Consider the following 26,679-nt stretch of genomic DNA (forward strand, 5'->3'; position numbering starts at 1 on the left):
TCTCGACTTTTATATGTTTATTAGTAACATCCCTCATTTCATTTCACACCGATCTTTCGATTTGTTTATAAACACGTTTATCGTTAAAGATCATATTTCTATTAATTGATACGATATATTTTTGTTTGTCATTTACAATCTATTCTATTTACAAGGAATTATTTCACATATATATTCGCATTTAAGTAGTTTCTAGATTATTAACCAAGTGATACTAATTAATTAATTAATTAATTAATTAAATTAATTAAATAAAAAAAAATATGATAGAAGAAAATGTTTTTTTTTTTAATAGTAGAATGACATTACTTAGTTAATATTTTTACTATATTTTGTTACAATTTATTCAATTTACAAAGTTTAAATTGCACAATTCGTATTAAGGTATGTATGTATTTAGTTTGTAGGTTATGGTTGATGTTTTACTGAATTTATTATTATTATTATTATTATTATTATTATTATTATTATTATAAGTTAAGGAAATATTTATCCATTCGATTAGATTTAGAAAGATAGGACGTGTATTATGTAAAATTTTGCGTTAATCTTTTTTCATGTGGATATTATTATTTTTGCGAATTAGGTACTTCTTGTTGCGAAAATTAATTTTTTTTTTTTTTAGGTTAGTTTTGAAAGGTTCACCTTGTGCATTAACCGAGGCGAGAATGAACTCGAAAGAAATCGAGACTATAAGCGTGAAAAGTGTATGCAAGAGACCAAAGGGATGTGAAGGGATGTGAAGGGATGTGAAGGGAGTTTAACGGGTGGCTCGCGGTGCGTTCTCGCACACCGAAGAAGATACAATTTCATGCTTCGTTGAGCTTCACCTGCGGGACCACGCTCCGACGTATGTTCGTTCGTTCGTTCAAACTAAAGGACACCTGTCTATTCTTTAAAGCTCTTTAAAATTCGACCATCCTGGCGTAGATTCACGTGTTTAACAACAAAGAAGACAGCAAAAGAGCAAGAGAGCAAGAGAGAAACGAGAGAAGAAGGGAGAGAGAGAGAGAGAGAGAGAGAGAGAGAAAGAGTACTCTCGAATTTAATAGCGAATGGATAGGGGTCGAGTCAAAGTTAGTCCATTAAAATGATTATTATTTTTGATTATTATTAATTTTAATTATCAGATTTAATTATTATTATAAAGTCGGATTAATTTAGGACGACATACTTTTGAGGTTAGAAAATCATTCCGATGTATATGGGACACGCTACACATTATCATGAATCACATCAAATTTGAATTCGAATAAATAATTATGCGAAATTTCTTTTTTCTTTTTTATGCCGTTGATTAAAATATAAAAGCGATCTATAGTTTCATGAACATTAAACTTTTATTATTATGTTAATCGATCTAATAGGATATCATTGATAAAATTCAATTTTTGTAGATTTATTATTTAGAGATTGCTTTGTGAAATTATACACACATATGCATACAGAAATACGATATAAATATATCTATAAAATGAATTACAAAAGTCAGCTTCTTTTCATGTGACAGAAAAAAAAAAAAAAGAAAAAGAAAAGAAAAATAGAAAAAAGATAAAAGTTAGAGAGAATATGTTGGTAAGGAAGGATGAAAAATATCGATAGAGAGATAAACGACTTACTGGCACTCGTTCATAATCTCCTCTTGCGTTCTAACTTGCACTGGTGCCAAGGATTCAACATCGGTGCCATAGTCGCGAAAGCACGAAGTTATCTTCTCGTCAAACGTGTTAACCAGGTCTTCGAGACTACCGCTGAAAGGGCTAAAGGTACCTTCCTGTAAGATGTCCGTACTGTTGTCGTGATTGGTGGTCGGTCCCTCGTTCGCATTGCAATTTTCACCGAAACTCGTATCCAAACTGGCATCCAAGAGTTGTTCTGCGAGTGAACAGAAAAAAAAAAGAAAAAAAGAACAAATGAAGAAATTATATTTATAGATTTATACAGAACCAAAGAATCAGAAAAACGATTACATATATATATACACATATATAAACTTTAATATAAAAATGGCGATTTCGAGAAACGACGGATCGATAAATCGAAATTAACAATTCGATTATAATCGAAACTACGATAGTTGATATTACCCGATAAATTTCACCCTACGACGATAATAATTATAATGAATTAATAGATAATTACGTGTGTACAATCTTGATATGTACATAAATTATAAATGTATATTAATCGACATATATTACATATGTATAGTAATCGAACGTGACCCTTTTTCGAGAATCGATCGATTAATCAGAAAGATATATAGAGCTCCGCACGCAAATAACATGTATTTAAAGTGCCGGTGTGTTTGTTATTGATTATAAACCGACCGGTCGTCGCTTTTGAAAATTTATCGGACATGGTCGCTCGTCTTTTTATGCATACGTACTCTTACATATACTTTAAAAATAAACAACGTGAATATATACCGAGAAAGAGAGAGAAAAAAAGTATGAAAGAGCTAGTTAGTTAAAGAGAGAGAGAGAGAAAGAAATGAACGAAGAGTAAGAGCGAGAGAGATAGCAGCCAGAAAGAAAAAGAGAGAAAGAAATAGTAAGAGAGAATAACAGAGAGAGAGAGAGAGAGAGAGAGAGAGAGAGAGAGAGAGAGAGAGAGAGAGAGAGCGAGAGAGAATAAGAGAGATAAACAGAGATACAAAAAGAGAAAAAGAGATGAATCAATCGAACGTTTTCAACGTTAATGAAACGTTTAATTTTCTAGGTAACTCTAAAGTAAAAATTCCGTTCTCGATGGAACTATTTGTGCTACGCCGCTTTCATGCCGTTTCGTAAACCCGTAGTGCCAAGAGAAAGAGAGAAAAAGAAAGAGAGAGAGAGAGAGAGAGAGAGAGAGAGAAAGAGAGAGAAAGAGAGAGAACACTATTCACGAGCAAAACCGGTGGATATTGGACTCCGATTATAGCCATGTACATGCGGCTAAGTACTTACGCATTGTCCCGTCTTACGAAGGTCGCGCACGCATCGTCTCGCGCGGCGATGACGACGACGACAACGCGACAGGGACCTTTTATATCTTCACGCCTTTGTGTATCAATTGTTTATCTTCCTTTATTTTTCTCTATTTATCTATCTATCTAGTAATCTAACTATTTATCTTTCTATATTTTTCTCGAGTTATCTATTCATTTTATTTTTGTCTTTCTCCATTTTCTCTCTCTCTCTCTCTCTCTCTCTCTCTCTCTCTCTCTCTCGCTTGATTTATTTATCTATCTCTTTCTCTCGTCCTCGTCTTTCTCTATCTTTCTCGACCTCTATCTCTATCTCTATCTCTATCTTTCTTTCTCGTTTTCATCTTTCTCTATATTCTCTTCTTATTTCAAAAATATCTCTTTCGTGCATGTACAAAACCTTGATATATGTAAATCGAGAAACCGTACGTCGAACAGTCATAACCAAACGTAAGATTCTATATTGGTCTCTGATTGGTTCTAACCTAATGTAAGATATATTTATTTTAAATTATCGTCCAATAAAAATTCGATAAGTTATTGTGCCTTTCCCTTACGTCAGACTTATTCTTTTTCTTTCAGATTTTCTTCTATAAGGAATCAAGTTTTCGTACTATATCGTACTAGATCGATGAAAAGGATAAAAAATCATTATTATCATTATCATTATCATTATCATTATCATTATTATTATTATATCATCGTATGTAAACAGATATCGTTCGCGAATGAACAAACCTCCTCCATCTATCTTTTATTCCTCTTTTTTTTTGACGCATCGAGTTACGCTGATGATTCGCTTATGTTAGTAAGTATTTCGTGCCAACGATATATATTTATAATAATATATATATATATATAAAATTATATATATAATAATATATATATATATAATTATATATGTATATATATATATATATACATATATATAATTGAGAAAACAAATATGTCGTAATAAGAAGGTTTGTCCTTGGAACGGTCGATTACCACCGTCGTCATTCTTTTTTTTTGTCTTTCCTTCCTTTTTCCATCCCTTTCGACGAATTTAAAGGCTCGTTCTGCTTGAGTTCTCTCACTCACTCACTCACTCTCTCTCTCTCTCTCTCTCTCTCTCTCTCTCTCTCTCTGACTCTTTCTCTCTCTTTGGAGACTTGAGACTTGGTATATGTACACAATGACGAAATGGAGAAAAAAAGAAAAAGAAAAAGAAAAAGAAAAAGAAATGGAAGGAATGAAGGAAGAACGAACCCCCTTGTGCTTGCTTACGCTCGTTTCGTGATTGGCCGTTTGCGCGTAGCGTGTGCTCGTCCGTTTAATCGATCAATTTTCTTATAACTTTCGTCTCGCCCCATTCCATGTAATAGACTCCAACAATTACGATAATGGATGTCCGTCAATGTGATAACGAAAGAGAGAGAGAGAGAGAGAGAGAGAGAGAGAGAGAGAGAGAGAGAGAGAGAGAGAGAAAGAGTGATTATTCTAATTGTCCCCGTTATATTAAATTTCCGATAGGTCTCTCAAAGATTTTATTCGTTGTGAAGTTAAGTCGTAAAATTGTTCTTTTTTATTTTTTTTATTTAATGTTTGTTACATTTTCTTTTTTACGTTTCTTTTATCTTTTTGGTTTTCAAGAGAAAAATAAGGTAAAAAGAGGAGAGTCTCTTTCGAATATATCAAATAATATATATATATATATATATAATCTGCATATCGAAGTAATATGTTGGAAAGTTTGTAGTAGAATCGTCGATGCGATTTATAATTTCTACGCTCTAGTTTCCTCTCTGGTGTTGAAGATTCTCGTCTACGTTCATGCATTCGTTCGTTCGTTCGTTTTTAGAACGACGAATCGAACGAACGTGCATGAAAGCGACCGGGGACGGTTCTCGTCTCTTGGAGATTCGTGTCGACGAGTCTACACGAGATTCTCCGAGTCCCCCCAGAGAGTGACGCGAGAACGCGTCGCGACGGGAAGGAACATTATCGGAAAGTTTTTGGGATCGTGATCGAAGAAAAGGTTGATAAATTTTCATTATTGATTTTCTTTCCTTTTATTTATATTCATTCCTTTTCTTTTAATCCCCTTTTTCCTCTCTCTCTCTCTCTCTCTCTCTCTCTATATATATATATATATATATATATATATATTTTTTGTTTTACGTACCCGTCAAAAGATTCATATTCTTTAAACTGGCCGTTTCCTCCTCCTCGAAGCGCGCAAGGGGTGCCTCGAACTTCAACTCGGCGATCTTGCCCGCCATGTCCCTCATTATTAAGCACGATGAAAATCCAGGAGGGAGGTATCACCGCAGCGAGATTCGAAAAGGCACGGTCGCTGCGGTGCCCCCGAGCCGCTCCTCCTCCTGGAAAACACCTTCTTCCTCTTCTTATTTCTCGATGACGTATAGTCACCACGAAAAAAGGAGGGTTAACGGAGGTAATGAAATGACCAATGTGTAAGACAGAGGGAAAAAGAAAGAGAGAGGGTGAGAGAGAGAGAGAGAGAGAAAGAGAGAAAGAGAAAAAGAGAAAATAGTATTAATGGACGAAATAAGGGCAAAAAAGGAGAGGCACGAGCGCGCGAATATGTCGCGTCAAGGAAGCGTGAAACGACCCATCCGACTCTACGCGAACGACTGACGCAGAGGGCGGTTAGCCGCTTGCTGGTGGGGGAAGATGATCGCTCGTTGTCATGGTAACGGCTGGCTGCGTGCGCCGCGCGCCGTTTTTACGAACCATTCGATTTCGTATATGCGTCAGGGACCCATGGCAATGAGAAAACCTTTGATTCTGATTCGAACGAGATTGGAGGCGGGGATTTATGAAATAAAATATGTTTTATTTGTATTTATTACCTTTTCCTATGTCAGTAATATTATATCTAAAATCGATTAAAATCGATTCTAAGTTTATTATGTACATGGCCGTTCGTCTTTAAAGAACGAATGTACCGACAGTACAATATCGATCGATAATTTATCATCGTATCTACTTTATCGACAAGTGCAATTCCAATGTATAAATCATAGATAGGTATATATAGACTTTGAGAAATCTACTTTGTTAATGCGGTTTTAAAATGTCGGTAATACAGTTCGATATTAACTTTGTAAAAGAAAATATCGTTTGTTTCGATTATCGATAATCGATCAATTACGTATCCGATTGAGATTCGTAATGGAAAATAATGGAAACCCATGTATACGGCTATGCGTGTATGAATAAATTGTATTATATCTTTTTCTTTCTATTTTCTTCTTCTTCATTTTTTTTTCTTTTCTTTTTTTCTTTTTTTTTTCATTCGTTTTAAAAATATTAAAGAATGTCGAACAAATTGGACGAAGGAGCAGTTTCATCGAAAACATCGAGATAGGATTATTACGTGAATTTGTTATATATAATTTGTACGACGGCTTATAATACGACGTGAATGAAAAGGGGTTGTCATTTAAAGTTGATTAGCATAATCGCTCGTCATTCGTAAGTATTACGAAGGATTAATAAAGAGAAGGGCTGGAAAGATATAAGAACACGCCTGCGTGATATCGAAAGCCACACCTTCGATACTTAAAGGCATAAAAAGTAGTATCGTTTTTCAACTTGGATATTCGCTCACGAAGAACTGCGTAACGATGTCTTACGAGCGATGATACGTTAGACGACCTTGAAGACGCGCGATCCCAGCATAGTTCTTCTTTTTTCTTCTTCTCTCGTTTCTTCTTTTCCTTTCTTTTTTTTCTTTTTCCTTTTTTTTTTTTTCTTCAAACATTTCATCGCTCGCGACCTATGGCAACTTCCTGAATGAGCATATCTTCATATCTTTTGTCGTCATAGGGTAAGAAAGCAAATGTCAATATACGTCAAACATATTGTAAATTAATCGTATAATTGTACACGTGACGACTCGAGATGATTCGTTTTTTACTAGACGACTCCATTGACATGATCAAATACATATACGTTAGGCATGTGGGCGAATTGATTTTAATCGGTAAGGTAAAAAAATTAAATGGAGGAGGAAGAAGAGAGAGAAAGAGAAATGGAAAAAAAAAGAAAAAAAAAAAAAAACAGAATTGTAAAAATGAGAAATTGTAGTCAGCCTTGGCATCATACTTCTCGTAAATCGTATTGTCAATGTGAGGCAGATTAATCCGGGCCGAGGAGATATAAAGTTGAACCTAGAGCAAGGCAACCATTGGTTTCATTGAACGTTTCAAAGAATGTATTCACAATGTATACATATATATCAAATAAATAGGCTCGTGGTTTCCCTAAGCAACCTTTCGAATGAGTTTACATATTATATAAGAGAGAGAGTCGATGATCCGTCTAACGTTCTACTTTATGTACGATTAAATTCTCCCTTTCTCATTCGCCATATATTCTCCGTACCTTTTATATTCATTTTGCTTTTTCCTTTTTTTTTTCTTTCTTTGTTTCTTTCTTTGCTTTTCTCGTTCTTCTACACCTTCCAATTTTTTCAATAGATTTTTTCTTCTTCTCTATCTTTTTTTTCCTCTCTCTCTCTCTCTCTCTCTCTTTTTTTGTTCTTTTCCTTTTTCTTTTTTGAAAAAAAATCTACTTATAGATTCTACCTAATGACTGATTACATGCAGTACCACCCGTTCGCGTAAGAGCGTACGTTTCCATTACGTCAGATTTTTATTTGATCCAAATAAATCAATAATCACACCTTTCGCTCATAACGGTTTACGTTAACGTAAAGAATCGATAGCGAATTCCTTTCGTTATTATTAACGAAGTTTAAATCGTAATTATCTCCCGCGATGTAGATAAATACATACGTATGTATAACGACTTTGAAAGCAGGTGCAATGATTCAGAACATATCATGGAGTCGCCGAGGATGTCGATCCTTTTTTTCCTTTTCCTTTTCCTTTGTCTTTTTTTCTTTTTTTTTTTTTTTTTTTCTTTATTTATTTATCATTATTTCCTTTTCCTTGTTTATTTGTTTCCCTCCCTCTTTTTTTCTCTTGTCGAAGAAAATCGTACGATCGATGGACGATTCGAAAATGGCGAAGCAATGCGAGACATGCAAGAAAAGAGAAAAAAGAAAAAAAAAAAAAAAAAAAGTAAAAAACGAGATCGATAAATTTGCATTTGAGCCTCCTTCAACTTCTGATCACGTTAATCCATATTCCTGTATAGATGGGAAAAGATTTTTTTTATCGTTAAATGGAATCGAACAAGGATATAAACGCGTCTCTAATTAATCTTGAGTCTGAGCTCGAGGAAAGGACGAATCAAGATCAATCAGATCGATCGATCGATCGATCGATCGGTTAAATTATCAATAAGGAAATTAAAAAGGAGCAAGGCAATCAGGACATTTTCGATAAAGCTACCGTTCGTTTTCTTCAATTATAAACTCACAATATACGTTCATTTATATCTTATTAATTTGTCGGATCGATTGTAAATTCAATGGAATCGACGTTAGTGTCGCACTCTCGGTTATTCAATTAAGAAGTTCACATTTATCGAGCGACCTTGTTGAGACTAACTATAAGCAACAAATTACGTTACTTTTAGTCAGTCTCGTTTCCTCGGCGATATTATAGATTCTCTCTTTTTTTCTCGTGTTTTTTTTCCTTCTTTTTTCTCTCCTCCCCCTTCTAAATCGATGCAAGTCATTATTTCATTGGAAATAAATTTGTAAATCGTAAAATTTTTCTTTTTATTTCATGAGATAAGATTTTATGATTTTTAACACTAAACGAATCAAAGAAACGTAAACGTCATCGATCATTTCTTTATTTTTTTCTTTCATTATCGAATTTATATCGAAATATTAGAATATCTTATTAAAACTCTCTAATACAATTGTTTTTTCGTGTCTATGAAAAGAAAAAAAAAAAAAAAAAAAGGATATCGAATTCGAGCCGTCGTGGATATCGCGCTATCATCGCACGTATAAAACCACAGAACACAGAACACAGAACACAGAACACAGAACACAGAATGCAAAATACAGATCACCGAGATCACATAACACGAAACACAGAACACAGAAAAAAAAAACAAGGAACACGGAAAATAAATAATAGATCACCCAATCTAATGTAATCAATCTCAGAATTGCTTCTTTTCTCTCTCGCTTTGTAATTCACGTCGGTCGTACACTAATCTTGCTTTCTCTCTCTCTCTCTCTCTCTCTCTCTCTCTCTTTCTCTCTCTCTCTCTCTTTCTTTTGGATTCATTTGAAATCTAGTTTGTTTTTATATATAATATTTCCATAAATAAAAACAGTACAAACTTTCAGTCAATTGTTAATCAGAATAATTATACAATAATTTCATTTTCGATTGGACAAAAATAATTTAGAATATTAGAGAAATTACAAATCTACGGGGTATATGATATGATACGATAAAGTATTGTGAAATAGTTAAGTGTGATATAATAAAATGGGATCAAAATAAAAAATTTTTACGAATAACGTGTTACACGTGTAAACAATAAGAAAATATTATAAAGTCCAAATTAGATTGCTGATTCACAAGTGTAGTCGCATTTAGAATTAGATCCAACGTCACCAGTGACGAAAACGTACGAAGCCTATTATTAGTGGGAGATCACGCTTCCTAATTAGATTCAATAGAAAAATAAATGAAAGACCCCCTTTTCATCATTTTTATATATATATATATATATATATATATATATATATATATATTATAGATATTATGGATATAAGTATATATCTATATGTATATATTTAGATACTCTCGACGAAGGGATATTACGCGACCGGATAGTAATGACCCTCCCTACCAATGCGATCTTCCTTATATTTGCAGTCCGTAGCTAGCCATAGACTAAAGGGGACACGATCCAACGTAACGTGATAGAGAAACAACTGATAAGTCGATCATCTTATTTTTTTTTCTTTTCTCTATCTTTCACTATACTTTTTATTTTGTTCTCATTCCTTTTGTGTCTATCAGTTCTCGATAGGAAGTAATTTAGGTGAGTGTAATATCAATTGTACGTGAAAATTATTTTATAATTTATATATATATATATATATATATATATGGTAAAAGCTGTTTTTTTCTTTTTATTTCATTTGAAAATATTAATACTCTTAATACACTTTTTAAATAGTTTATTTCTTTTTATATACTTTATATACCAGTTCCTCGATATAACTCGATATAAGTAATATATTGGTGTATGTATTATTATCTAATATTATTTATTGATGATTTTTTTTTTTTTTAATTTATAATACCGAAATATCTCAAAAACAATGCATTTCTGAAAAGAAAGGAATAGAATCATAACAAAAATCATTTCGTTTTGAAGGGCAAATGTAAAAGCATAATTTATTTTTAATTCTGTGAACATGTTAATAATCATTTGGACTGTTTTTTTTATTTAAAAGAAATGATTTTTAAAGTACATTTATTTTTATATCAAGATATTTAACGGTTTATCGTTTGAACTAATTAAAAAAGTATTCGTTAAGATAAATAATTTCGTTCAATATATTTAAAATTAATAAATAACATGTTTAATTTTATTATCTGGCAATAATTAGTATTATTATTGAAGATGCTTTTTTTAAGTTACAATTGAACTTACACCAATTTCAATAATAATATATTTAAAAAAAATATGAATAATATTTAATTTAAAAATTATATTTTAATTGATTTAGTCTTCTCTGCAATATAATTAATTGATATAAAAATAATGACAATTAAAATGAAGACATTTAAAATCTGCTATATTGGGAAATATTTTTGAAGATGTTATAAAAAAAAAAAAAAAAAAAAAAAAAAGAAAAAGAAAAAAGATTTATAATGAAACAATTATTAAACGATAATAACAAATTTTTTCTGTAAGTTAAAATCTTTTAAATAAAGAAGTATAAAACGAATCATCTTGTAACTAAAATTAGAAAAATGAAATATCTTATCATTTTACTTGAACGATAACGTAGTTATTCTACTTATTATCAAACATCGTTACAAATAAAGAATGAATACGTTCGAATAAAATGAAGTTGGATCTAATAAGATCGAATAAGATCAAATAATATTGGAAAGGATTTAATAAAATTGGAAAGGATTTAATAAAATTGTGTAAGGATAGAACAGAACCAAATAATATTGAAAAGAATTTAATAGGACCGAATAAGGATAAAATAGAATCAAATTGAATAATATTGAATATGACCGAATAAGATCGGATCGAATTGGGTCGGATTGGATCGATTTGGGTTAAGTCTAAATTATGTATAGAGGGTTGCATATAGTATCTTGTTCAAATACATATATATGTATATACTTGCACGTGTTTTTTATTTAATTAAATATTTCTAATATCGTCTTTTATAAGTTCGTCTCTTTTTTTCTTTTTATATTTCTTTTTATTATATTTTACGATTGAATTTATAATATATACATATACATACACACATATATATTATATATATATATATAAAATTAAATATATATATATATATATATATATATATATATATTATAACATAAATTATATAACATAAATGTACATACATGTATATTTTAAAATGCGTACTTAAAAAACTATCGAATTGTTAAACATAAATTACTGAAAAATCTTTAAACGATATCCTTGGATCGACCTTTAAATGCAAATCATATATGAATTCTAAGTTTTATCGTATTGTCCGTTTCTAAAATCGCATTATCGTATAATCGCGATAAATTATCCTCCACGGTACATGGTAATTATTATCAAACGGTGATATCAGTAAGCTGATATATTGCGTGCTATGTTTTCTTGACAAACAAAAGAAAATAAGAAATCATTAATTAAAAATCGTGAATTTATTTAAAAATAATTCGATCGTAATTATGTATAATAATCACGATATACATAATTCTATTGATTTTTTATAAAGTTTCTTATTTTCTTTTTTTTTTTTTTCATTAATTTACTAATCTCATAATACAATTGATGATACAATTTTTTTACAAATATTATTGTTCAAAATTTTCTGTATCATTGATATTAACTAAATAAAGAGAGAGAGAGAGAGAGAGAGAGAGAGAGAGAGAGAGAGAGAGAGAGAGAGATAAATGGCATAGCAAAGATATGTAAAACTTAAAGTTACGTAAATATAAGTATAAATCAAACATATTAAGATCGTTCAAATAAAATTTATCACAAAGCATTATTGTTATCTCATTGTTATCATAGCGGTTACATTAACAAAACGTCTGAGCAATTTTTTCGAGTTAACCTTCTAAAAATATATTTATCTTTCGTCTTTAAGAAAAATTACATAATGTAACAATTATGATACAAGTTATATTTAATACAATTATACTTAGTACATTTATATTTTTTTAGAAGGGCACAGGCATGAAATAAGGAATAATTTTATGGAGAAAATTTAAAGAGAATTGAAAAAATTAAAACATACGAGTATGTCTTTATTTTTTCTTTCTTTTTTTTTTTTTTTTTCTTTTGAAGTTACACAAAGTTGTAGAAATTTAATAGATAATAAAAAAAAAATGTGTACGATATTAAGTACAATTAATAGTTGGATTAACGTTAAGCTTAAGATTTAAAGTAAAACGAATAATTATTTTTTGATGGAGAAAAAAAAACAGAAAAAAAAGAGAGAGAGAGAGAGAGAGAGAGAGAGAAAACATTAAAACAAATACACAAGGAGGTGACATCCAAAGTTACATATAAAGTTGCAGAGATATAATGAATATAAAAGTATTGTTTAAAAACAATTGTTTAAAAATAAGAAATAAAAAACAAAAAAAAAACAAAAAACAAAAAAGAAAGAAAAAAAAAAGAAATAGATTGAAACAATTACGTTTTATAACGTTTCAGTCGTATGCCGGAAAGCTTATAATTAAGTTTAATTCATGGTTCGATTATGAAAACTGGCTCTTTCTGTTTTGCACGTGCCCGAATCGTGAAATTTCCACGGAGAAGAACAACGAACACAAGTATGTGCTCTCTCAACCATTAGAACTCTTTTTGTTTCAACAAACGCACGGAACCGTAGATAACTATTGTCTACGACGATAACAGCATCGAATTATATTTAATTTTAACGCTGGATCAATTAGCTCTTTTTTTCTTTTTCTCTCTCCTCTTTTTATTTTTTTTTTTTCCTCTTCCTTCTTCGCCTTTTTTTTCGTTGTATTTTTTCTTCCTTTTTTCTTTTTTTTTTCTCTCTTTTTTTTTTTTTCCTTTATATTCTCATTACCATCGATTATCGCATCCATTACATCAATAAAAATTCTAATCATACGAGCCTTTATAACCGTTACACTATAAAGTGTATTAGTCGAGTTTATCGCTTACACATCGACAACGTACGGATAAGCGAAGTTAAATTCATGTAAAACGATACGGTAGTTGTTAAACTAATGAGAAATTAATTGTTAAAGAATGATGAGGAAAAGAAAGAAAAAAAAAAAAAAATCACCAACAAATAAAAAGTGAAAAAGAAAAGAATGAGTACGATTAAATAGGGAATGATTTGAAAAGATGTTTGTTTGCGTTTAAGTGTATAAATTATGATTTAAAATGATTAATTTGTAAATTAAAAAAATAAATATTTTCAATTGAATAAATATATTTATTTTATATCAAAAATATTGTTACATCAAAAATATTTTCAATTACAAATATAATTGAAAAACATTGACATTTACAAATGAGCGAGCATTCGTTCTAATGTCATTTCTCTTTTCCTTCATTTTTTCTCTAACATTGTCTAACATTTTCTCTTACATAAATCTGACATAACTCTGAGTTGTTAAAATTTTTCTTTTTTGTTTCTTTTTTTTTTTTTTTTTAATATCTTTAATAAATTTACTTCATTGCGCATTTAATTTCTTTCATTCTTCTTTTCTCTCTTTTTCTTTTCAATTCTAAACAGTAATTTTTTTAATCGCAGATAGATGTGTATATTTTATTTTGTATATTACGAATTTAAATTGTTCTCAAAAAAAAAGGGGGAACAAGTGTTTGCTTTGATATTCTTAGAATAACTCGTATGATTTAAATATTCCTTGAAAATTAATGATATTACAAATGTGCATGAAAAAAAAAAAAAAAAAAAAAAAAAAAAAAAAAAAAAATTCTTAACGACTATCCAATTAACTTGTTCTCCTTTTTTGTTTATTCTTTACTTTTACTGTAATAAATTATATAATTTTTAAGTAAACTAATATATTCAATGAAAAATAATTGATGAAAAGTAAATTTGAAGTTTACGTTTAATGTAAGTAACATTTTATGCGAATCACCCTATACAATGATATAATATTTATCATTCCAAAATTATTGATTTTTCGTAATAAATTAAGAAATAATTAATAAGTTAATCTTAACGAAACACTTTACAACGCCTCATGTGAACCATCCTATACATCGATTTATTATTCGAAAAAAAGGAAGAAGAAAAAGAAAAAAGAAAGGGAAAAAAAAAATAGAAAGAAAAAAAAAGCAAATGTCTTTGATATTCTCAGAAAACGTTCGTATAGTTTGAATATTCCTAGAAAAATCATTGAAAAAAGTTACGAGTAAAATTACAAGTAATAAAAATCTTATCGATCATGCCCATTTAATGTCTTTATTATCTGTTTATATACACTTTGACATTACTACACGTAATTTATATATAGTATATAATAACGTAAATTATATACTATCTTAGATTAGCTGTCTAGATAATTCTCGAATATCTTTAACAATAGAAATTTATAATTATTATAATTTAGTAATCATATAAATAATCCATGTCCTTAATTCTTTTATTAAAATTTACAAAGAGTTGTAATAAAAGAAGAAGAAGAAAAAGAAGAAGAAGAAGACGAAGATGAAGAAGAAGAAGAAGAAGAAGAAGAAGAAAATAAAGAGGAAAGAAAAAAACAATTGAAGAAAGAATTATCCGACTTATCGATTGGTAGGTGTACGTAATTATTTAAATTTAAAAGCAGATATTGAGGAGGAAAGGGAGGTAAAAAAAAAGAAAAAAAAAAAAAAGAGAGGAAACAGTAATAGATTTATCGACAAGAAGCGGGAATATGAAAATTAAAGAGGTGTGTTTCTACGTAACGTGTTGGTTCGTTTCGAGATACATTATTAGGCTTTAGAACGTGGAGGTGTGTGCACTTCTTTAGATTCATGTTGTCGCATAATAAAAGTGTACGTGTAAGATTATTAACGATTTCAAGGCATGGCATTGGATTCAACAATAATTAATACATTTATATTATATGTCACTTAATAGATTCATTGCGTGCAACACGTTACGTTCGCAGGTCTCAAGGAGATCAGGATTACTTTGGACTTGTCATCATTTATTTCTTTTATTTTGTCTCGTCTAGTCTCGTCTTCCTTTTTTCATTTTCCCTTCTTGTCGTCTCTTTTACACATCGTCTTTAGATCATTTCACACCTTTAACGATTGATCAAAAGCCAGATCGAGAAATAATTGATCGTATTACCATTATAATCGACCAATATATAATTGAGATGTAAATAGATCTAAATCGACAAATTTATATATATATATATATATATATATATATATATATATTATTAGTTTATTTTATACTGATAATTATGTCAATTAAATAGAAAATTATATAAATAAAATTGTCTCACAATTTTATTTATATAATTCTTAAAAGTGATATGGCAAATATACTATATTATATTAATTTTCATTCTTATTATATTATAAATTAATATGAAATAATTATAATGTGACATTAATATTTATTACGAATTAAACATTGTTTTATACAAATGATACGAAAAAAGACAAAGAGAAAAGAAATAAAAAAAAAAAAAAAAAAAGAAGAAGGAAAAGAAGAGATAAAAAATGATATCAATCTCGGTCTAACAAAAATATCATCGAATTATATATAATTTATCGTATAGTGAAATAATAACGATTCGTGTGAAACGAATACTTAAGATGAGATAAATTATGGGCAAGATGAAAAAGATTCTACGACAGATAATAATCAATTTAAAGATAAAAAATTAAATAAAACCAATTATACGATCGATCGTTGCCTCGGCGTCGTCCTAACATCAATTTATACATTGATTACCTTGTATGCTCTTGACGCAAAAAAAAAAAAGAAGAAAAGAAAAAGAGAAAAAGAACTAAAGGAGAAAATAGGATTCGATCGAAACAGCGAGCCTCCGTCACACCTTAATGAAGGATCGATAAGATCGAACGGCTCTCGATCAACACCTGTAATCTTCAATCACGCTGAACGCATCGAATGATTCGTGATACTGCTTGTTATTATTCTTTTCGTCTTCTTTTTTTTTCTGCTTCTTCTTCTTCTTTTTTCTCTTTTTTTTTTCCTTTTTTCTTTTTGTTTTTTTTTTCCCTTCATTATCCGCGACATCACAGACATCTGTTTGTTATATTCGCCAGGCTAATTTACGATTTTAATGACTTTTCCGTTCTATTCTTCCAAGATCATACAATTAATCTGTCGCATTATTACAACGTTACATATTCGTGTATTTGCTGATGTATATGAAAAATTTTGAGACTAATGATAATCATGATCAACCATGCTGTTCAAGATATCATCGACACACATACAGAGACATACATGGATGTGTATATATATATATATCTTATTCCAGAGTTAATCGGTGTATATATATACAGATATATGATATATCTTATTGATATAACTATACTCAATGCGATATTGAAACAATTCGGTAACAATTCGGTGACAATGTTTTATGTCATGGATAGCGAACGTTAATCGACTTTTTGTAGAAAAAAATATGTTTTGCTCGTTCGTCAAAATTCTCTTTTCTTTTTTCCTCTTTTTCTTCTTCTTCTTTTATTCTTTTTTAACAGTTTTTTTTTCTTTTTCTTTTTTTTTTCTATTTTTTTCTTTTTTTCTCTTTTAAGTACGCATTCGTACCGTATTATAGCGGTACGATCAAATCGATTAGATAAATATATTTTACAAATATTTGCAATTCTAACAAGATTTATTGCAGATCATTAGTTTCTTTTTTTTTTGTTCTATAGATTATATAAACATTATATAAATCGTATCACAAAGATATAAAGATTGGAATAATCACATGCACATTAATTAAAATCTTTTTAGAAATATAATAATAAGGTTGACGCGTACTCGTTAAATACGTAAACTAAGTCATTTATGAAAAGGAATCATGTTCTGTAATACAATGTTTTTTTTTTCTCTCATTCTTATCTTTTCCTTTTTTCCACCCCAGGTTCCAGGTCGTACCAGGATCGCAAACTCACGTTGAGTAATACTGAAATATGAGTCGCATGAGTTAACTTGGAGGGATTTAAAAAAAAAAATGTGGAAACCTGTTGGTTGAAAGAAAGACAGAGATGTATATCTATATCCTTAATATATATATATATATATATATATATATATATATATATATATATATATGTATATATGTATATATATTACATTGTTTATATATATCACATTTATCAATCGATTCTGCTTGATGACCCTTCACATTTGATAAAGTTTTCATTTCGTTCAAAGAATATAATATATACTTATCTGACCTTGATCTATGCGATTACTTGAGATCTTTGGCGTTGATCCAAAGAATAAAAAGGAAAGAAACAATAGTTGTCGAGGTCAAAGGAGATTCACTCCGGTATCGTATCCTGTTCAATCAATAGATATAGATTAATGACAATATAAACGGATAGTAATCCATTGATTATTTGATTTATCGAAGGTCGATAATTATCAGATAGATATTAATGATCCAATCGAATTTCGATCGAAGAATCGGAACCTTTGACCTTCGCCAAGAAGGAAATAAAAGCCGATCGTTTCAAAGATTTTGATCGATGAAATTTTGTTTATTAAAAAAAAAAAATAAAAATAAAAAAAAAAATAAAAATAAAATAAAATAAAATAAAATCTTATTAGTAAAATCCTTTCGATTGTTTTATATAGTTATTTCAATGAAACGTTACGTAATGTTAGATATTAGGTAAACGACCAACCATAACGAGCAACAACCTTCCACCTTCAAATCCGGTTTAAACCTATGGCACACCTTGCTCCACATTAGACATTATATATATTCGCGCTTTCCTTTTGGTTAGAAGCCGAGAACAATAAACATTTAGTTCGAGGGTCCGGTTTGGATTCAAAGAAACTTTGAATTTCATTTGAATAATGATTTTACTTAGAATTTGTCATTCAAATGAACATTCTTTTCTAGTTATTTATTTTCGATTATATGATGTATAATATTTTTATCATAAATCATCGATTGTAGATAAAAAAAAAAGAAAGAAAGAAAGATAAAAGGAAGAAACATATTTGGAACGTGGGATTTGCTTTTTTTTCTTTTTCTTTTTTGATTAATTACGTATAATTTTTATTATAAATGTATCAATCGTCTTTTGCTTAACTCTAATACAAAACTAACAAAGAAATATACCTATTAATATATATTATATATATATATATATATATATATATATATATATATACATGTATGTAGATACTGAGCAGATTAAAAGTGTTCAGATTGGCAAATATATTGTCATTGGTAATGTTATATTAATATTATAGTAATTATAATTTTTTCTTTTGATAGTAATTAATATTTTTTCTTTTCTTTTTCTTTCGTTTTTCTTTTTTCTCTTCGAAACTTTTAAAACAATTTTCTTTTCTTTTCTTTCATATTGCAATAAAGTTCATAGGAATTTAGTTTTGCGATTAGGAAAATAAAATTAACTTAAAAAATTTTAAAAAAGGATAATTAATTTTTAACATTAACTTTGTCCTAAGATCGTTTTTTTTCTTCAATCCCTCCTAGGAACTATATAATATATATATATATATATATATATATATATTTATATTATATATATATATGTATGATATTTTACGATACATATTGTATTAAACATTTGTTTACATATCATATTTATTTATAGATAATACGTAAATGTAGAACGAGAGGGAATAGTTAGCAGAATTTCTTGTCTTTGAAAATTCCAAAACATGGATCTACGAATGATCGACAAAGTCGTTTGATCTTCGTTCGTTTGTATAAACCTTCGCAAATAGAATTCCACATTTTCCTTTTTTTTTTCTTTTCTTTTTTTTTTTTTTTTTATCAATATCAAAGATTATTCAAGATCAAAGCATTCACGAGATAGGTTATATCTCTTCCATTGAAAATAATTCCTCTTACGTGAACGTAAAGGTTGTATGATATTTTTCAAACGGATACGCCCATCAAAGACAATCTTTCTCAAGGTATATACCTATATAATGTATATATGTACTGTTGCCATGAAATCCATGTCAATATTAAAATTACTAGATAATTAGAAATTTTTCATTATTATTTTTACATATTCATTACGTTCGATGTAAATGTAACGAATAAGAATTTTTGTAAGTTGAATCACTCAATGAAATTCTTTGATCTCAAACAATCTTATGAATGTATATGTGTGTGTGTGTGTGTGTGTGTATGTACATACTTAACTTATTACAATATTTCATTCTTATGTATTTATGATTTTTATGAGCCTTGTTTAAAATACAAAACTCTTTGTTAGATCATTCATTTATAATAGTCGATACTGAATTATTACAAAGGATATTTCCTTGCATTAATGTTAATTTTTTGAATATTCATTTCTCTTTGAAAGTATACGAAACAAATGATACATAAATATTTAGATACATATATAAATATAAATAAATTTTTATGTACAGATACATAATTTATATATATATATATATATATATATATATATATATATATATATGTACTTATACATAAATAGATTTACATTTACACGAACACCATAAATATTTAGAGATATATATATACATTTGAATTTATGTTTATGCATGTCTGTATATATATACATATAAATTAGATGCGTTTAATGGCCTTTAAACTTAAAATGAAATAAATAAAAATCTTGAGAATATATTATTGTCATGAAAAAAAAAAAAAGAAAAAAAAAAAAAAAAAATACTTTAAGACATTGCAGCCTTGACCTCGTAACAACCTTCCTACAGATACACCGCACCCACTTCGCAAAATTCCTTCAAAAAGTAAAATTGTTCCAAACTGATCTTCGTCCTATCGATTGAAAATTTTATCATTCTTTCATTGAACATTATAATCTATCTATATATCTATCTATTTATCTAACTAATCTACCTTATCCATATAAACATCTTTACATATCATAATGCAAATGACATTGGCACGGATCTCGATCGGCTATCCTAAACTGCATTCATATTTCCGTATTTGTCCCTGAACCTGTAAGAACAGCTTGTATGCCATTCGTTACCGAGCGTCTATATAAGAACGGAGGACGTACTATCGCAAAGCGCAGTGTTAGATTACCACCTCGACGTTGTCGACGCAATACAACGAGCATATCGAGTAGTAGATTTAGCAAAGAAAAAAAAAGACATCTACCATTCGTTTATATCATTTATTTCGATTATAGATTCTATCGTTAATTAGTTATCGCGTGAATACAATATATTTACGTATTATATTACATTATATACAAATATACATATACATACACACACACATATATATATATATATATATATATATATATAAAAATATATATATAAATAAATTTATTGTTTGTTTACGGATTTGTTTGGTGATCGATAATAAAGAGAATCAAAAGTTCATCGATCATGGAGACCATTTTGGCGAATAATTTGTCACCTACCGCTCGAATTGGAGATACTAACATCGAGCAGAAGGGAAAAACAAATTTTGTTAAAGATACTAAGAAAATGACGAGATATACGGTAAGGTGATAAAACAAAACGTTTATATTTAGAATTATTCATTCTATCTTTTACATAAAATGTTTGACTAGTAATAAAAGAGAAAGGTAAGACGACGATAATCGTTCGTATTGAATACATCGATGTGTGTACAAAGATATACATACATAATGTATATACCAATAACAATTGATCTGTCTAATCTTCGTTTAAAAAAAAAAAAAAAACAAAGAAACAAAAAAACAAAAAAATATTCGATCTAATATTCCTAACAAACGAATTTATTTATTGTAAACGATTATTATTGATAATCGATTATGGCATCGATCGCAACACGTAATCATTTATATCATCCTATTTTTTCCTCCTCGAATACAATTTAGTAGTCAATCGTGTATTTAGTAATTAATCATGAACGTCAATTTCTATTTTATTAAGTATCAATAATTATGTATTATTTTTTAAGCAATTATCTTCTCTCAAGGGTATACATTAATGACATAATAATAATCGTTAGTTTCCTCATCAATTCAAAAAGAATAAAAATTGTCATTTGTTATTCTTGAAAAGTGATTTTTTTTAAGCCCATTTAATAGTTTAAACGATCAAACAGAATAGTCCAAATTAGAAATGTAAAAATAAACAAATATTTAGATAAGTAAATAAATATATAGATCGATAGATAGAATGGATACGAGAGATAAAACAAGATTTTCTCTCTTTTTTTTTTTTTCTCTTTTTTAAAGATGATAAACGATATGAAATACATTTTAATATTGCTTACGATTCCATGATATATCGTTAATAAAAAGAAAAAAATTAGATCAATGATGATCTAGTTTTATCTACATGCCGTTGACCGGGCAACGAGCGATCTAGAGATAACGAGTCGAATAAGAAACAAAGAGGAACTCGCTAGCAAAACGATCGTGCTAATTTCACGATATCAACTGTTGCATGTGAAAACACGCTAATTGGATTCTTCGAACAAAAACAAGCTAAAAAGATGACGAAGATGATGACTCTTGCGTTTATTTGCGAAAGAATTGCATTTGTATGAATGCACATATGATATATAACAATGTATATGTATTGGATTGGCCAATAAATAAAGTGTTGGAATGTTCAATGAAAATTTATTTAGTGTTATTTATTTAGATATAAAATATTGAACATTCCGACATATATTGTTCAATTCGATTATACTATATATGTACATATATGTATAATACGTGTTCCTATATGTTTTTAATAGTATGTTATATTTAAGTCTTTGCAAAAAATAAATACATGTATACTATTATATATAAATAATATTTTATATACATATATATATATTTTTTTTTAATATATTATTATATCATATTATTATATATTATTATATTATATTTTTAGTATTTTTATTTATATCTAAATATATAAACAATATATATATATATATATATATATATATATTACATTATATTAACAATGTATCATATATTACATTTAATTTATTATTTAGATATAAAATATTGTAAAATTGTGTCGGTATTAATAATTATTGATCGATCCAATATATATGAGTTTAATTGAATTGAAAAAAAAGGGAAAAAAAAAAAAATAAGAAATATTATCAGCCGTATCGGGGAATTGAACGTTTATCTTTTAGTAAGTTAAAGCTTGAATACAGCGACGATCTCTTTATTATTATTGTTTTCAGTTGGCGGATTCCGCCGATTCCGTGATCAACGCCGCTATGGATTATCACATTGAAATTATAACGAGGGACGACAAGCACAGGGTATTGAAATTTCTCAGGAGATTTTTCTTCCGAGACGAACCTCTTAATCAAAATATCGCTCTTATACCGGAAGGAGAAAATAGCACGTGTCTCGAATTGGAAGACTATTGTAGTAAATCTTCCCTTGAAAACAATCTAAGTTTAATGGCTGTATCATCAACCGGTGCGATCATTGGCGTTTTATTAAATGGTGAGTTTATTAGCTTCTTCGTCGAATCGTCATAACACACACACACACACACACACACACACATATATATATATAGAGCGGACAGGCGCACATATATATATATATATATATGAAGCAATATATAATGTATAAGAAACAGAGAGATAAAGATATGTGTATATATATATATATATATATATATATATATATATAATAAAATATATATATATATATATATATATATATAAAACATTTCATCTTATGGAAAACATGTAACAGTGTTAACCAATCGGTAGATAATAACGCTTCTAAAAAACATATTATTAAGATAAAACAGATCATATAACACGTTACTAAATTTATGCAATTCAAGTATTATATCTCAATATATTCAATGACATAAAGATCGAATTGTTAATAGAATATTAGTTTACTAATAAATAATCAACAATGAGTCTGAATGAACAAAAAAAAAGGAAAAAAAAAAAAAAAAAAGAACTGTAATTCAGATTATATAATCGGATAACGTGTATAATGTGTTATAAAATGAATGTCAATATCAATTCTAATCTACAACCGCCCATCGTGTCTTTCCTTATTTCTCTCATATACGAATAGAATTTTTAACGGGACATTGATTTATTAATGTACAAAGAATAAAAATAAATCTAAATAGCACATTGAGTATAATGAAGACACGCTAGATCGCTTAATACGTTATTTGAAGTTGATTCGTATATATAATAAATGAAACATTGATTAAAAAATAATATATATATATGTATATATATATATATATACGAGCGAAATTTTTAACAAGACTGAATTTAATAAATAGTAAAGGCAGGAACGATTATAAAAATAAATAAATAAATAAATAAGTAAATATAATAATAAATAAATTAGTTTGCTAATAGGAAAATAGGAATGAGTCTAAACAATAAATAAAATATAATATATTACACATGTTTAATAATATACAGATTCATGATATATCAGATCATTTTGATATATCATAAAAATGACCAAACTTAACAATATTGAGAGCCATTTAGAAATGTCCATATAAATGTATCTTTTAAATATAAAATTCAGAAGCGAAGAAAAAGATTATATTTAATTTAGAAAGAAATTTTAAGCATTGTTTTTTTCTAATGTTTTTATTGAAAATATCATTAGCCAATTGTTAAAATAATTATTATTTCTTATAAATTCTTCCTTATCTCTCTCTTTCTCTTTTTGTAACAGTTTTAATAGCTGTAATAATTATTTTTTTCTTTTTTTTTTTTTATTGATATCCAATACATCCTGAAAATTTAACATTCAAACGAGCAAAAAATAAATAAAATATAATAAATACATGTACATATATTAGATAATATAATATACTGTTAAAAGTTAATTATAACATAATTATTATTAATAAATTATGATTAACAAATTATTCTTATATAAAATTAGAATTTTCAATAAGACATAACAAATTAATAAGAATATAGGAATGAATCTAAACAATAAATTTTTAAAAATAAGAAAAAAAATATATATATATATATATTATATGAAAATATATAATGACCGTATTAATATGTCGTACAAAGTTCATTTTTACATGTATTCAATGGCACATATTGAGTGAAAAATCTTTCTATACATCATCTTCGATAGAATATAATTAATAAAAACGTATAATCAAAAAAAAAAAAAAAAAAATGAGAAAAATGAAAAAAAAAAGAAATGAAAAATAACAAATATAATATAATCAAGATAGAATCCCATAATATGCCATTATACACATGTTATTCAAAGTTAATTCCCATATACATTCAATAACAGACCGATTAGCAAATCATTCTAAGACACGATTAGAATCTTCAACGTCACAAACGTCGAAGATAATGACATGAGATGTACGGCATTGGAAATAACGATTACCGTCCATTTTTAATACAATGAGATTCTAATACAGTTAAGCATCAGCGCTAAACGTTCCTCGCCATTTTTGAGATCAATATGCGTTTGTTCTTTAGTATAGATTAGCGTGTTCAAGACTCGATGACTAATTAACGATCACTCTTATCTTGATGCACGAATAATAGTCGTTTACACACATGAATATATATACACATACATACACATACACACACACACACAAATACAGATAGACACATACATAAATATATATACTTATACACATACGTTTAATAAACTACGAATGTTACTTATCCAGAAATACTTCATAATTTATAAATATTTAAATGAGTATCGATAATAGTAGAGAGAATAAAAGAGGAGAGAGAGAGGGAGAGAGGGAGAGAGATAGAGAAGGAAAAGGACAAAGAAGAAAATGTATTTCAATGACGCAGCGGAGGTACCATGAATAATGATACACTTTATCATAGAGAAGGGATCTTTTAAACCGTTATCTTATATTCAACCTGTCGTATTTCTTTATGTCCGTTAATGTAATAGCTCTTACAATGTAAACTCTAAGAGGATAAAGTTAATTATTGAAAGTAATTCTGACAAATACATTGCATCAAAATCTAATGTTATTATCTACTTTGTAATGTGTTTGTGTGTATGTTTATATACGGAATGTCACTCAAAAGTCATGAATCAAACATTTGTTATTATTAAAAATGATCTTCCCTATCATCTCTTTTTGTTTTATCAATGATTTTTAGAAGATCCTACATTTATAAATATATTATTTATTTATTTATTTATTCATGTATATTTTGCACATATATCATAAAGGAGATAATAGTATCATATTTATCATATAACACACACGCACACAAAAGTGTAACAAAAGACTGTAACAAAGAGATAAACGATAAAGTTATCTATGAATTGCCAGAAAAAAAAAAGAAAAAAAAAATAACGATAAGTTTTATTTTTTACAGGAAAATTAGAGCCATGCGAGGAAGACGAACCAGACTATATAGAAAACTGTGAAAATCTTAAATTCAGAAAGATATTAAGGTTTTTGCATTATATAGATAAGAGAGTGAACGTTGGGAAATTTCAAGATCAAAATATATTAGAAATAAGAATAATCTCTGTTGATACTAATTGGAGAGGCAAAGGTATTGCCAAAGCACTTATTGAAAAAACAATGTGAGTATATAATTAATAAGAAAATAAATTAATTAATTAAAAATAAATTAGACATATAGAAATCTCTCGATAATATTTTTTTTCCTTTTACTACTATCGAATATAAATTTTATTTATTTCTTCTTATTTTTTTCTTTTCCTTTTTCAGAGAGATCGCTAAGGAACACAATTTTCAAGCAATACGTGTTGATTGTACATCCATGTTCTCTGGAAAATTATGCGAACGATTTGGTTTTGAAACAATAGATCAAGTGAAATATTCCGATTACGTTGACGAAAATGGTAAACCTATTTTTACACCTGCTCCTCCACATATGGCTGCTAACTCATATATCAAAAGATTATAAAATAATCGTTTGCAATCAAAGATTATGAAAAGAATAATTAATGTAATGTTAAGTAAGAAAAAAAAGAAAGCAACAATTGAGAGAAAGAGAAAGAGAGAAAAAGATGCGTTTTTGAATATTTTAAATCCAAACGAAAATTATAAATATCAATTTAATATGATTTTTATCAAATAATTGTATAATAATTCTTATTGTAAAAAAGAAAATTCGTTTTTTTTTGCGAACGTTGAATTAAATTATATAAAATATTTTCATATTTATTATGCATTTTAATCTGTACAATAACGAAATCATAATTGATATCTATTAAAAATCTATGAATTTTCATTTCTTCTATTTTTATTTAATGACAAAAATACTTTTCATTATTAGTTGTATATGTTTATCTATATACGACAAAATAATTATCTTAAAAAAATAAATTTTCTTGCTTTTTCTTCCTTATCTATG

The 26,679-nt window shown here is 28.0% G+C and overlaps 2 protein-coding genes across 5 annotated transcripts in view; one reads left to right on the forward strand and one right to left on the reverse strand.

The window, feature by feature from the left end:
- LOC124428830 (fasciculation and elongation protein zeta-2) overlaps positions 1 to 5,615 on the reverse strand; it is a 15,826-nt gene extending 10,211 nt beyond the window's left edge. The window contains exons 1-2 of the mRNA XM_046973371.1: positions 5,133 to 5,615; positions 1,620 to 1,875 (exon numbers count right to left, since the gene is read on the reverse strand). Coding sequence (XP_046829327.1) covers positions 1,620 to 1,875; positions 5,133 to 5,238 — 362 coding nt within the window. The 5' untranslated portion in view covers positions 5,239 to 5,615. The remainder of the gene's footprint in view (positions 1 to 1,619; positions 1,876 to 5,132) is intronic.
- A 4,182-nt stretch (positions 5,616 to 9,797) lies between these two features.
- LOC124426479 (arylalkylamine N-acetyltransferase 1-like) lies at positions 9,798 to 26,343 on the forward strand. 4 transcript variants are annotated; one of them, XM_046968514.1, is made up of 5 exons: positions 9,798 to 9,958; positions 14,785 to 14,918; positions 22,510 to 22,780; positions 25,669 to 25,882; positions 26,031 to 26,343. In XM_046968514.1, the coding sequence occupies exons 3-5, from the start codon at positions 22,546 to 22,548 to the stop codon at positions 26,227 to 26,229; spliced, it is 648 nt and encodes a 215-aa protein (XP_046824470.1). In that variant the 5' UTR covers positions 9,798 to 9,958; positions 14,785 to 14,918; positions 22,510 to 22,545; the 3' UTR covers positions 26,230 to 26,343. The 4 variants fall into 4 exon arrangements, with proteins under 4 accessions (XP_046824470.1, XP_046824285.1, XP_046824374.1 ...); XM_046968329.1 differs by lacking the exon at positions 14,785 to 14,918 and adding an exon at positions 20,691 to 20,828; XM_046968418.1 differs by lacking the exon at positions 14,785 to 14,918.
- The last annotated feature ends 336 nt before the right edge of the window (positions 26,344 to 26,679 follow it).

This window comes from Vespa crabro, chromosome 1 (genome assembly GCF_910589235.1).
Source record: "Vespa crabro chromosome 1, iyVesCrab1.2, whole genome shotgun sequence".
NCBI classification, from domain to species: Eukaryota; Metazoa; Arthropoda; class Insecta; order Hymenoptera; family Vespidae; genus Vespa; species Vespa crabro.